The 13,745-nt window shown below is 58.8% G+C and overlaps 1 protein-coding gene and 1 long non-coding RNA gene across 5 annotated transcripts; one reads left to right on the top strand and one right to left on the bottom strand.

The window, feature by feature from the left end:
* Nucleotides 1-83: 83 nt before the first annotated feature.
* LOC311612747 lies at nucleotides 84-6,344 on the top strand. Its single transcript, XR_014793344.1, has 3 exons — nucleotides 84-1,166; nucleotides 1,468-1,601; nucleotides 5,741-6,344. It is a non-coding gene; the product is annotated as an uncharacterized lncRNA (long non-coding RNA).
* On the bottom strand, nucleotides 1,942-13,424 carry REN (renin). 4 transcript variants are annotated; one of them, XM_084865893.1, is made up of 10 exons: nucleotides 13,296-13,424; nucleotides 10,158-10,308; nucleotides 9,519-9,642; nucleotides 7,983-8,101; nucleotides 6,418-6,614; nucleotides 4,103-4,222; nucleotides 3,544-3,688; nucleotides 3,210-3,308; nucleotides 2,997-3,131; nucleotides 1,942-2,593 (listed from the first exon to the last, which is right to left on the bottom strand). In XM_084865893.1, the coding sequence occupies exons 1-10, from the start codon at nucleotides 13,388-13,390 to the stop codon at nucleotides 2,432-2,434; spliced, it is 1,347 nt and encodes a 448-aa protein (XP_084722019.1). In that variant the 5' UTR covers nucleotides 13,391-13,424; the 3' UTR covers nucleotides 1,942-2,431. The 4 variants fall into 4 exon arrangements, with proteins under 4 accessions (XP_084722019.1, XP_084722020.1, XP_084722022.1 ...); XM_084865894.1 differs by lacking the exon at nucleotides 2,997-3,131; XM_084865896.1 differs by lacking the exons at nucleotides 2,997-3,131; nucleotides 4,103-4,222.
* Nucleotides 13,425-13,745: the final 321 nt, after the last annotated feature.

Below are 13,745 nucleotides of genomic sequence, written 5' to 3'. Positions count from 1 at the left end.
CCGCCTCCTCCTCCGGCCCCGCGCGGCCGGGACCCGGAGGCGCTACCAGCAGCCCTGGGCCGCCGCTACCTGGAGCGCCGGGCAGGGGCAGGGGGACGCCCCTGGGGAGGCCCCGCGCGGGGGCGGGGCCGCGGCATTGACGCAGGGACGGGGGCGGGGCCGTGGCCGTGGCCTTGACTGGGGGGCGGGGCGCCTGGAGGGCCTGCGGCTGGGGCCCATCTCCCCCGCACCCTGGGGCACCCCCGCCTCCACCCAGGGCTTGGTCCTTTGCTTTCGAGGCGGTAGGGTGGCTTCCCAATTCGGCTGGAGCCGCCTCTCTCTCTCTCTCTCTCTCTCTCTCTCTCTCTCTCTGGGGCAGGCCCGGGGGAGGGGGCTCTTCCTGCGCCCCCACCCCATTCTGTGGGGGTGGGGGGGGGGAAATCCCGCCCTCTGCCCCTGCCCAGCCCTCTGCCTCCAGGCCCTGGACTCCTGGGGAAAGGCTCTGCAGCCCATGCCGAATTTCAATGGTGGTTCCTTGCAGGGAAGCCCCCAGGGAAATATCTGCCTACACACACACACACACACACACACACACACTCACACACACACACACACACTCACACACACTCACACACACACACACACACACACACTCACACTCACACACACACACTCTCACACACACACTCACACACACACACACCCACACACACACACACACACACACTCACACACACTCACACACACACACATACACACTCACACTCACACACACACACTCTCACACACACACTCACACACACACTCACACACACACACACACACACACACACACACTCACACACTCACACACTCACACACACGGAGAAGGGACATTGGGGATGATGCATGTTGGGGGTCGGGGTGCTAATGGGTATCTCACTAGTGACCAGCCTGGTGGGAGAGCTCTTACTGTCCCCCCCAGAAAACCCCTAAAGAGAAGGGGCCCTTTTCTGTTCCTCCAGGTTGCCTCGCTGACCTGTTGGGGAACCTGTCGCCCACAAGGGCCCATCGTGATTGCTGTGCGGAGCCCGGCTCTGCCCGGAGAACCGTCTGTGATGACGGGAATGTCCTACATGGTCTTGTCCAGTGCAGCGGCCACGAGCCCCACGTGACTCTCCTGCACTTGAAATAGGACCAGCGTGGCAGTGAGTGTTAGTGTGGATAGCCGCATGTGGTTATCATTGGACAGCGCAGGAGATGGTGGGGGCTGCACACGTAAGGTCAGGGTGCCCAGCATGTGGGCCTTTTTGCAGTCAGGAAATAAAGCAGGGCAGGCAACCTCCGAGAAGCATGCTCTTGGCTCTGCAGGACTCTGCCCAGGCAGGGATGGTGCCCTGGAGGAGACGGGGGTCCCTCACGATCCTGAGTGGCAGCTTTCTAGAAGGTGTGAGGTTTGCCGGGACCTGATCAGGCTACTCAGTGCCTCCCCCTTTTTGGTCTTACCAGGAAGAGGGACAGCGCCTGTGGCTTTTGGGGGATACCGGCCCTCATTCCCTGAGCCGGACATCCCTGCTGACGGCCCAGGGGTAGGAGGAGGAGGAGACTCGGCCTGTCTCCAGTTCAGGAGGTGGAGAGAGCGTGTACGTCTGTGCTCAGGGTGTGTGTGGGGGGATGTATGGGGGGAGGGAGGAGGGGGGTGTCTTTCTGTCAGGTTTGCCTGCATGTAGATAAGGTGGAAAGCCCCTAAGACACAAGTCTCAGAGGCTGGGTTCCGGTCTTGAGTGCTCACACTTTGCTGAGTGATCTCGGCCAAATGCCTTCCACTCTCCGAGCCTCAGTTTCCCCACATGTAAAAAGGGAGTACCGCTCAGATCGCTGGCGTTCCCCCTTTTCAGGTGACGGTGCCTTGGCCTGCACTGTACATGGCTCCATTGGGCCGGGGGTGGGGATGGGGTCGCGGGGGTGCTCTGTGCTGGAGAGGCGGGCTTGGCTAGCTCATCAGGGCAGAGCCTGAGCCGGGGTCCGCTTCCGCGGCTGGGAGGGTCTTGCTGATCCACAGCCTACGGTCGGTAACAGCCCTGGCCTCGGTCCTGGAGGGGCCGGAGGGGGGAAGGGGCTGGCGTTCTGCAAACCTCCCACCCAAGGTTGTGTAAACAAGTCCGCGGAGCCCTGCAGACGTCAGGTGAGTGTGTTTGTTATTCCGGGCCGCATTCCTGTCTGGACAGGATCACGCGGCCGCCCCTCCCTCCGTTTCCAGCCCTATGGACCCAGGTGCAAGAGGGCTGTGAGCATGGAGTCTTTATTCTGTTTGTCCTCCAAGCGGGGAGGAGCGGGGCTGGGGCAGGGCTGCATCCAGGAGGCGCTCTGTGTCCTGACCCTCCCGTGAGGACACAGGCGTGGTCGGAGGCGGGCCAGCGAGGGCTTCCGCCCAGGCCAGGGCTGCCGGCGGCCACAGGGCCCGCGGAGGGCCTCAGTGGGCCAGAGCGAAGCCGATGCGATTGTTCCGCCGATCGAATTCCGTGTAGAACTTGCGGATGAAGGTGGCGCCCAGGACCCAGACCGGCCCGGTGGGCGGCGGGATGTCCATACCGTGGAGGGCCAGGGTGCACAGGTCATCGTTACTGTAGGGGTCCTGGCGGGAAGCACGGGGTTTCCTCACTGCCCAGCACGTGACCATGCTGCCCTCATCCTGCCTGACGCCAGGGGCCTTCCTCAGCCACGTCCCTCCTCTTCTCCCCCTCCTCCTATACTGCGCCTCCAATGCATCCTGCCCTTTCCACTCCTCATGGACCGCACCCCTCTGCACGCAGGCACCATGCTAGACACCGGGCACACGAGGCAATAGGCACAGCCCAACCCCCACCAGCTGACCTGTAGAGCTGCTGATCCCGGCAAGTTCTCTAATTCTCTAAGTCTATTGAGTGGAAAGGGGGATTTGAATGCAGGAGCCTTGCATTATGGGAGCATTTGATGAGAAAAGGGAGAGAAGGAGCTGAGCACTGTGATCCCTAAACTCGGCTGCACATTGGAATTACCTGGGAGTTGTGACAACACGGACGCCCAGGCTCTGCCCCCAGAGGCTCTGACTCAATAGGTGGGGGACGTGGCTTGCTCCTGAGACTTTTAGAAGCTCCCGGAGACTCCAACAGCCAGGTTTGAGAACTGCTGGGCTAGTAGGTAAACGGCCACAATGACTTGTCCCTTTCTGAGGGTTCCTGCCCGCCCCCCCCTGCCCGCCTGCAACTCACCTGTAACACGTAGTCTGCGCTGGTGAGGGTGTAGGCTCTGCCTCCGAGGTGGAAGGAGATGTCAGGGAGGGTGGGCACCTTCTGACAGCTCACGACATACTGGGGAGAGAGTCAGGGAGGCCCTTGGAGAGGGGAGGCCTCCCAGCAGACCCAGCCCCGTGCTTGTGGCCTGTCCCCTGCTCCGGCGGGGACCCCACCACATGTGAACAGTGTGAGAGGTGAGGAGGGGAAGGCCTGGATGATCTACCTCCTGTGGGACCCAGTGCTGCCTGGGTGACTTGGGGGTCTGAACCAGTAGCACCTCCCACCCAGCACCGCCTCTCCAGCGACTCACCTCGTCGGTGCTCAGCTCCCGGGCCCCCAGCGCCTCCATGAGCAGCTTCAGGGAGCTGGTGGGCCCCGAGATGTAGGAGGCGCCGGTGTCCACCACTGCCATGCAGCCCTCCTTACAGAGCAAGGTGGACGACCTCACAGACACCCTGGGGGAGGCCAGAGTCAGACGGACAGGCAGACAGGCAGACAGACAGGCTCAGGGGGCACCAGCCGGCTGCAAGGCTTTGTGGGCGCGGCAGGCGATGGGCGGCCATGCTGGCCCAGCGATGCGGTGAAGGCTGACTGAGGCGGGAGCTGGAGGAGGAAAGGGGCTGCCCGCTCTGGGCATGTGCTTAGTGACCCCCACCTCCTCTCAGGAGCCCCCTCCCTCCTGCCCCTCACATCTCACCGGTCCGCATTCCCGAACAGAGCAGGCAGAGAGCAAAGGCTGGCTGTGCCTTAGGAGGTAGCTGCATTGGAGCGAGGGCAGGGCGGCAGCCTCGCCCCTTCCCCACCCCACTCTTAGCAGCAGCAGCAGCAGCAGCATTTGGGGGGAGCGGGCAGGGTTGAGTATATCTGACCCTTTCATCTTGATCTGCCAGGAGCCGGGCTTGCTGATGCTCACGTAGTGGAAACTCCCCTGGAAATACTGGGGGTCACTGCCTCCCAGCACAATCTCTCCCCCCTGCAAGTGGGAATTTCTAAAGGAAAGATCAGAAGTTCTTGGAGACCGGTGACCCCAGCGACAAGGGGTAGGGGTGCGGGGGGCGATGGGGCCCTGGAAGGCAGGGGGCCAAGCTGGGAAACTGCAGCGTGTGTCTCTTCTCCACCTTCCCTGCCTGCCCCCGCCCAACCTTGGTGCCCGGAGGATGGTCCCACTGCACCAATAAAGCATCCCCGTCGTGGTCCCAAAAAAGAGCGGGCACCAGGACCGACAAGAATGCAAACAAGACACACCTGGCCCCACCCGCACTTGGGTTTGGGCTGCTGTGGGCTGAAGAGGTGCACGGGAGGGACCTGGGGAGCTGTAGGGTGTGGGTGGCGGGCAGGGGCAGGAGAGCAGGAAGCAGGGAGAGTACATCGGTGTCCAGCAGAGCCTGGGCCTGTGAGGTGAGTTTTGGGCAGGTGGAAGGTCAGGGTCAGGTGGGGGCGGTGTGTGTGTGTGTGTGTGTGTGTGTGTGTGTGTGTGTTTCCTCTCCTTACTTGGAATTCCTGCAGAGAAAGAGACAGCAGAAGGAAGCCTTTGTTTCAGAGCCCCTCACTAGCCGATGCCGGGCAGGCTAGGTCTTTTGCACTTTTCTCAGGAAAGGGTGTCACCAAGAGGTGAAGCTACTTGCCTGAGGGCATCCAGGCAGGGGGGCGACTGGGGGACTGGAGTCAGGGCTGCTGGGGCCCAGTCTGGAGCTGACCCCCTCCCCTTCCTCTCCTCCACACTGCACACTGCCTCCCACGGAGCCCGCCTTAGGGCTGGTTTCCCGTGTGTGTGTGTGTGTGTGTGTGTGTGTGTGTGTGTGAGAGAGAGAGAGAGAGAGAGAGAGAGGGAAATGGGGCTTCCAGCATTCCTAACAGGAGGCATGTGTACATGCTCATGTGTACCCAGTTATGTAGCTCTGCACATCCTGTCTGCACAAGTGTAATTCATTGCATTTTTACAATTCTAGTCAGCATGCCTATGGGCTGGCACACGTTCCCTCAGCCCCTCTCCCGACACTTCAAGATTCTCCGATGTGCTGGGTCCCCCTCCCTTCCATGGTCTCCTGTGCCCTCCACTATCATCCCTGCCCCACATGTTCAGTCTCTTGCTGTCCATGGCCTTCTCTCCACCTGCAGGCTGCTCAGACATGCTCTCGCGTTTAAAAACACCCACCCTTCTTTTCTCGGCTCCCTTCACCGCTGCCTGCACCCGCACCTGACAGTCCTTCCCTGTGGATTTCTCGGGGCCAACACCTGCCCTTCGCTTCCTCGCACCCGTGTTCGCCTGCTAACTCCCTGCCACCTGGCCTCGCTCACCTCTGAACCAGCCCCTCCCGAGGCGCCTCTGGCTGCAGAGCCAACCTGCGGTCTCTCCGCAGTGTTTCCCTCGCACCCAACCGGACGCTCCTCTTCCTTTTACCCGAGGCTTCTCTGGAGTCTGACCCTCCCCTCCATGTTCCCTGGCCCCCGTGTTCCTGCCCCTAGGATCCTGTCTCTCACTCAGGCCATTTCTCTGAACCCAACAGCTTGGAGCAGATCACGAACGTGCTCAACAGCGGACAGTGGCCCTCCCAAGGCCCACAGACCTGCACAGGGCTCAGGCCAGAGCGGGAAGGCCCTCCGGTGCCAGCCCCGGGCTGCCTGCTGTCACGTTCCGTGTCCTCCTGCCAGACTGCCGGCTCGGTGAGGGCAGGACTCTGGCACACTGTGTTCCTGGCTGCAGCCTCAGCACCTCACACAGGGCTTGGTGCAGAAGGGCCCAGTATTTATTGAATCATTGAATATATAAATGAATGAATGAATGATTGATGTCCACTCTCTCTGTGTGGGAGGAACATGGCCCTTGCAGGGAAGGCCCCAGGCCACAGCAATGCTTACCTCCCATCACCCCATGTTCTCTTGTCCCCCAGCAGTGCTGACAGAACTCTCTGCGATGAGGGAATGCTCTGGGTTTGTACTATCCAATACGGTAACTGGTAGCCACTGTGGCTGCTGAGCGCTTGTGATGTGGCTAGTTCCACTGCGGAACCGAGTGCCTAATTTTATTTTAATTTATGTAAATTTGAGAGGCGGCTTCCCTGGTGGGTAGTGCAGCTGTAGATATGGATTGAATGGTTGGATACCACCTGATCCCCAACATCAAAGTCCTGGGCCACCTCTCCTCTTACCCTCCAGCCCCCGCCCCCGCCCAGGCCAGGCCCACCTGCTGTAGTAGACGGAGAAGACGTCCTCCTTCAGCACCCGCTGCGAGAGGATGTGGTCGAAGACGGGGGTGACCCCAGCCACGGCCTGTGCGGGGAAGCCCATGCCCAGGACCCCGTCAAACTTGGCCAGCATGAAGGGGATGACGGGCAGCTCCGTGACCTCTCCGAACGTCTGCATCACCGTGATCCCGCCCACCTGTGGGAGGAAGGCCCAGAGGAGACCACGCCACTGCCCACCCGCCAGGGTCTAGTCTGGCTTCCACACGGGGGCGTGCGGGGGACGGAGAGGGGCTCGGGGCTGCACAGGTTCTGGGGTGAGACCTTTCGACACCCCCCCCCCTCAACTACAATGTCCTCTCTTCTAATGCATCCAGGCCAGTGGTTCTCAACCTGTGGGTTACAACCCCTTTGGGGGTCGAACGACCCTTTCACAGGGGTCGCCTAAGACCTCCTGCATATCAGATATTTACATTACGATTTATAATGAGCAGCAAAATGACAGTTATGAAGTAGCAAGGAAAATAGTTTATAGTTGGGGTCACCACAACATGAGGAACTGTATGAAAGGTTGAGAACCACTGCTCTAGGCTGTTGGGTCTACAGAGACCTGGGGTTGCCAGTGAGGGGCGGGGCAGAGGCTGAGAAGATGGTCCTGCCCAGCAGTAGTAGGAAAGCTGCCAGGAGCTCCCACACCCCCTCCCCAGTGCCCACTTTCCCTTTGGCAGGACGGGCTCAGTGCCCACCCCCATCGTGGGCGGAGCGCTTCTTCAGCACCGCCAGGCCTGCCTCCCGCTCCTCCCCCCGACCTCACAGACAAGGGCAGGGGGAGGGTGCACACGGTCTCTCAGGTCCCACAAGTAGCCCTTCCCCAACCCTGACCCAGCAGGGGCTGGGCAAGCCCTGGGATGGGGAAGGGGTGGGACACAGGCCAAATGGAAAGGCAAACCAGGCTCTGACCCTAATCCTAAACGCTAACCTTAATTATGGCCCTCCCGGGCCCCCAAACTAACCCTGCCCACAACGTCCACTGCCCGGTGGCCCCTGATGCTGACCTCGGTCTAGGGCCGTAGTCGGCAAACTCATTAGTCCACAGAGCCAAATATCAACAGTACAACGATGGAAATGTCTTTGGAGAGCCAACATTTTTAAACTTAAACTTCTTCTGACGCCACTTCTTCAAAACAGACTCACCCACGCCGTGGTATTTTGTGGAAGAGCCACACTCCAGGGGCCAAAGAGCCGCCTGTGGCTCAAGAGCCGCAGTTTGCCGACCACGCGTCTAGAGTCTGGGGAGGGGCTCAGTCAGGGCGCGACCCCCTGGGGCAGGTCACTGGACTGCAGGCTGTGGGGCTCAGACAAGCCCTGTGTGTGAGTCAGACGCATAGCCTGCAAGAATCACCCGCGCTGAGGGGCAGCGGGGGCTCGCTCTGTCCAGCGGCAGAGCTGTTCTCAGACCGCAGGGGGAGCTGGGTGCCACCTCTCCCGAGTACGGGCCCTAGAGTGGCAGGAACGTCTGGGGACAAGACGGGCAGGAGGTCGGATGACCCGGGCGGGTCTCGCTTACCGTCACTGTGTCCTGGCTCAGGAAGCCGTTGACTTTCCCGGACCCGTAGTGGATGGTGAACTCTGTCCCATTCTCCAAGTAGGTGGAAGAATCCAGGGAGTTGTAGAGGCTGTGAATCTCTGGAAGAGGGACATGGGCTCAGTGTGTCCCCGAGAGGGCGGTCCTGGCAGGGGGCCGGGAGGCAGGTGCCCTGGGACATGGCCTGTGTGCTTGAGGACGTAGGGGCAGGGATGGGGTGGTCCTGAGGTGGGCCAGAGGTTTGGAAAGATGTGTTTCATCAACCGAGGACTGTGTTCCTTGGGGCCCTGTTAGGTGCCCAGGCCTCTGAGAATTTTGTCTCAGACGAAGCACGATAAAGTGAGCGCTAACCCTGGGGTGAGGAGAAGATTCTGGTTCCAGACAGCACTCCGCATGAAGTTGTTGGCTAAGGCAGTGTGCCGGAAACCAATCATTGTCTCACTAATGGAAAGAGGCTGGTCAACCTTGAAGCTCTGAAAGGTCAAAGCCAACCACACCCTATCTAATTAAGACAATAGTAACTGAGGCAACTTCCCCATCTTGTAATCATGTAAATCCTTACTGGTGTGATAATCCGCTTATTACCAGCCTAAGGGCTATGGGTGTTTCCCAAAGCTGCTTAAGGGTACTGGGTGTTTCCCATAGCAGCCTCAATAAAAGGGAGAGCAAGGCCAGAGCCTAGAGTAGGGGTGTCGAACTCAATCAGAGAAGGGGCCAAAATCTAAAATCCAGCCTAAATCGTGGGCCGAATGGTTTACTGAACAGTCATAAACTGACAATGTCATAAACTGACAGCGGAGTGCAGTGATGACAGCGTGGTGCGGGCCACATTGCAAGGCCTGGCGGGCTGGATTTGGCCCGCGGGCCTTGTGTTTGACATATGTGGCCTAGAGAATCTTCCCACTAGAGGTTGACTCCCGCCTGGCCCCCCATTTGTCCCAAATTAACTCTTTTCTAGTCTCTCTCTTCATTTTAGTGTGTGGCCTCCTCCAGAAACCGGACCCTGAGTGGGCTCTAATCACACAGGTCATGTTAAGGGTTCCCATAGCAGTGGTCGGCAAACTGTGGCTCAAGAGACATGCCGACCACTGGATAGGGGCTTAATCACAAGGAACAACAGCAGCCTGTAATTATTGGAATTGAGAGTCTAGGTCAGTGGTCGGCAAACTTATTAATCAACAGAGCGGCAAACCGCGGCTCGAGAGCCGCAGTTTGCCGACCACTGGGCTAAGGAGAGTGATGGAAGAGCCCCAAAGCCTGCGGGTCTGAGCATCCTGTCCGCTCTCAGTGTCCGGAAGGGTGAGAGGCTGGGAGTGGGGGTGGGATGGGGGTGTCTCCCAAAGCTTGCCCTTTTACTGTGATGGCCCCCTCGGGAAAATGGGGGACATTTCCCTCTCCTTTCAGGGGCAGTGGGAGCAGAGGAAGAAAAGGAATAGCACCAATGAGAGCAGGACGGGTTGAGCTGGGCACGAGGCAGGACTGCCCAGGCATGCAGGGGGGCGGGGTGCTGGTGCTCACGACAGGCTGTGTAGAGGGGGCTGCACTTGGTGGAGGGCACCCAGAGGTTGGCCGATCCCGTGTCAAAGATGACTTTGAAGGTCTGGGGAGGGGTGCCAATGCCGATCTCGCCATAGTACTGGGTCTGTGGGGGTGAAAGGAGGAGGTAGCTGGAGGGACTTGGGGAGCCTTGGACCTTGGGATTTCCCTTGGTTTCCCCTCCTTGGCACTTGGGGTGAGAGTAGGCAGATCACACAGCCTCTGTGGGCTTCCATTTTCCAGCAGGGCTTGGACTGGGAGGCTCAGCGCTGTCATAGGACTTCCCAGGAAGTGAGGCAAGAGGCAAAATTCAAATACTGAAAAGGAAGTCGGAAGGCCCCCCCGCCCCTTGAGGAACCACGGGAAGCAGCGGTTTGTGCTGATCGCAAACACCCGCATCCGAGGTCACACACACCTGCCCCCAGCGCGTCTGGGCCTGAGGCCGCGAATTCCGAGTCCCAAACCCACCCTGCCGCCGGGCTCTCCCCTGCCTCCGTGCCTCGGGCTTCCCAGCTGTGAAATGGGGATGTGGTGGGATGCTGAGTGCTTGCTCCTCAGCAACTCGGTGCAAGCCTCGGGCCCAGGAGCGGAAGGAGGGGGGCGGCGCTGGCAGGCACTCACGTCCAGGTAGTTGGTGAGGATCACGAAGGCAGTGCTGTTGGTGAGGAGCGACCGCCCGGAGGGCTGGCTCCCTGCCGCCCGGAGCCTGGACACTTCCACGCCGCGCTCCTTCAGGCTTTCCCGGACGGAGGGCATTTTCTTCAGGACGATCCTGGCCCAGAGCGAAGACAGGAGAAGAGGAGAGTTCTGTGTCTCCCCCACAACCACAGGGGAGTCCCTGGCGCACCTAGGACCCTCACCCCGAGCCTTGGCCCAGGCAACTAAGAACCACTCTTGCGCCCGTGGGCCTCTGGTGGAGGATTTAGCAACCTCAGTGAACTCCTGCACTAGTATTAAATGACCCTCAACTACCTTCCCCCGCTGCCTAACTTTGATCCATTCGTTCATTCATTCATTCATTCCATGATCACATGTTTAGATCTCTCTATAATATTAGATCTCTCTATAATAATAAAAGCATAATATGCTAATTAGACGGGACAGCCGAACGACCTTCCCGATGACCTTCTGGATGAAGCTGGGGCTGCGAGGGCTGAGACCCTTGCAAGAATTTCATGCACCAGGCCTCTAGTACAAAGATGAAGGCCATTGCTGCCTTTGAGGAGCTCCGACAGGGGAGACAGAGGAAACACAATGGCATCCCTTCAAACTAGAGGAAGGCTGGGAGTGCCCCGCCAGCAGGGCAGGAAGAGGCAGTTCCTCGTGCGGCCTGTAGGTGGCAGCAGACACCCACAGCCCCCTGAGGGGCTCCAGGTGCCTGGGGCTGGAGGGTGGAGGAAACCCACTGAGTGGGGGACCTGTGCACCCTGTCCTTGGAAAGTGTGCCTTCCTGAGCCTCATCCCAGCCCCGTGGCTTCTTGCCCTGAGGCCCTCCTTCCACCTGTGGGAGGCAGCATCCGAGACCCGAAGAACTCCCAGCAGAGCGAGCTGCCACGCCCCGTGTAACCGGCAGGCCAACGCCACGCTAGGGCTGTCCTCCCATTATGAGGAGGGCATGGAGGCTCACAGGGATGAGGTGAGGCGGCGTGTCTGGCCCTAATTCCTATATACCCCCCACCTCCACCCCCCGGACTCTGACATGAAGGCTGTTGGCAGAAGCCTGAAGGCAGATGTCCCTGGCTGTTGGTGGGGAAGGTGGGGGGGTCCCAGGATTGCAGCCCAGTTTACGGAGAAGCCCTCTTCCAGCTGCCAGCCCTCCCCCCACTGTCCGCACCCCACCATGCCCACCAGTATGGATGCCACTTTCATATTCCACGTTGAAGGCACGTTTCCTGCGCCTGTCAGTGACTTGTCAGCCACCACAGCTCATGATTCGAAAAGCCATTAGGATCTTATTCGATTCTCAGTCATCCCACAAGGTGGTAATTTTATTATTCCCATTTTACAGATGGGGAAATGGAGGGGCAGGGAAGGCTTGACCCCAAAGAGGGGGCATTTTTCCACTATTTACTCTGAACAGCCTCTGCTCTGGCCCTTCCCTTTCACCGTTCTTCTTTCAGAAAATCCCTTTCTCCACCTCCCACCCCCCTTTCTTTCATTCTTCCAAGCTTAGCATTTACCGCCTCTGCCAGGACACTTGCCCGTGAACTTCCCACTGGCCTTGCCTCAGCTTAGGCTCCTTCTCTGTGCTCCCCGATGCCCACAGCCACCACCGCACAGCCAGGCGCTCACAGGTGCTGCTGGCTGGTGAGGGCACGGTGGTGGCGGCGACAGGCTTGACCCCCTCACTCCCTGTGTAATTCTGAGCAACTTACCTAACCTCTCTGGGCCTGTCTGAGCCCCCAAGAACTCCTCTCTAAAAATGGACTTAACACTAATTCAAAAGAATATATGCACCCCCATGTTCATTGCAGCGTTATTTACAACAGCCAAGATTTAGAAACAGCCCAAGTGTCCATCCGTGGGTGAGCGGATAAAACAGCTGTGGCACATGTACCCCATGGAATGCTACTCGGCCATGAAAAGGAAGAAAATGTCACCCGTTTGCGACAGCATGGAGGAACCTGGAGAGCACGACGCTAAGTGAAATAAGCCAGTCAGAGGAAGACAAGTACCATATGCTTTCACTCATAAGTGGGATCTAATGGACAATCTGAACGACTAAGCAAAATAGAGACAGACTCATAGATAGAGATAGGCAGATAGCTCGGTGGGGGAGGGGGAGGGAGGCGGCGAGTTGAGCAAAAAAGAGAGAGAGAGAGAGAGAGAGAGAGAGAGAGAGAGAGAGAGAGAGAGAGAGAACTCATGGACAAGGATAACAGCGTGGTGACTCCAGGAGCGGGGGAGGTGGAAGACAGCATAGAGGGGATAAATGGTAATGGGGAAAAAAAAAAAAAAAAAAAAAGCAAGCCTTAGATAAAATTTTACCTCACACAGCCAAAACCGGTTTGGCTCAGTGGATAGAGCGTCAGCCTGTGGACTGAAAGGTCCCAGGTTCGATTCCAGTCAAGGGCATGTACCTTGGTTGTGGGCACATTCCCAGTAAGGGAGTGTGCAGGAGGCAACTGAAAGATGATTTTCTCTCATTGATGTTTCTAACTCTCTAGTTCTCTCTCTTCCTCTCTGTAAAAAATCAATAATATATATATATATATATATATATATATATATATATATATATATATAAATTTTACCCCACACAGAAAAAAAAAAGGTTACTGAATGGTAATACCTACCTCAGAGAGTCACTGCACAAACTGCATGACCCGCACACTGCTCAGTGAAGGTCAGTGTGTATGCAAAGGGCTGCAAGGCACCGTGAGCATGGAACCTAAGTTCATGCGGGCCCCTCCCAGCAGCACAACCCGTACAGCTGTGTTCCCAGCTCCTTCTCCACTGCTGGCCCGTCCCTCTTCTCTTCTCTTTTTGAAGAGAAGAAGGGAGGATGTTTTTACTTCTCTCTGCCTGCACCCTGGGGCGGAGGCTACACCCCGGCACAAGCTGCTGGGACACCCCCAGCTTCTCATCCCCCAGCTTCCCCGCCGCTACGGCTGTGTGACCATGGACCAGTCCCCTGGCCTTTCTGTGCCTCCATGCCCAGCTGGCGGTGAGGGCTGGATGGCATCACGTATCTGAAAGCCGGGAGTGTTAGGAAGGAGGGCGCCCCTCGCCCCTGCCACCCTCTCCCGCCCGGGTTACCGTCGGAAGGAGCCCGTGTCCACGGCGAGGCTGGAGGTGCAGGAGCCGCAGAGCAGCAGCAGGAGAGCCCAGTGAGGCGTGTGGTATCCACCCATGTTCCCTGCGCCCGGCTCGCTCCAGGGTCCACTGAACCAGTAGCTCCCCGGACCTCCTCCTTTTAAACTCTCCGCACAGGAGGGTGGCAGGCCTGCCGGGCTGGATTGATTGCCCCGGGGGCAGATGGCAGGGCAGCCGGAATAACCTGCCCCCCCCCCCAGGGGACTGAGCGAGATGAGGAAAGGGTAGCCAGGTGGGGACCCAATGCCCCACCAGTGACGCCAGCGGCCGGGCCTCAGCCTGGCCCTGTGACCCCGAGGGGACAGAGGCTGATGGGAACCAGCCCTGCTCAGGAGCGAGGTCAGGGCTGGGACAGGCATGGGCCCTGAGTTTCCAACCCCCACCACGGCTCCA

This window comes from Pipistrellus hanaki (assembly GCF_964339955.1).
Source record: "Pipistrellus hanaki genome assembly, chromosome: 18".
NCBI classification, from domain to species: Eukaryota; Metazoa; Chordata; class Mammalia; order Chiroptera; family Vespertilionidae; genus Pipistrellus; species Pipistrellus hanaki.
This window is presented reverse-complemented; position numbering and strand designations above follow the sequence as displayed.

Bases quoted from the DNA above. Each gene is read 5' to 3' on its own strand.
- REN (XM_084865895.1), bottom strand. From the start codon at position 10,544: ATGAACGAATGGATCAAAGTTAGGCAGCGGGGGAAGGTAGTTGAGGGT. The intron at 9,643-10,157 runs GTGAGTGCCTGC...TCACCCCCACAG, and splicing joins TCCTCACCAACTACCTGGAC to ACCCAGTACTATGGCGAGAT. The intron at 6,615-7,982 runs GTAAGCGAGACC...TTCCTCCCACAG, and splicing joins TGAGCCAGGACACAGTGACG to GTGGGCGGGATCACGGTGAT.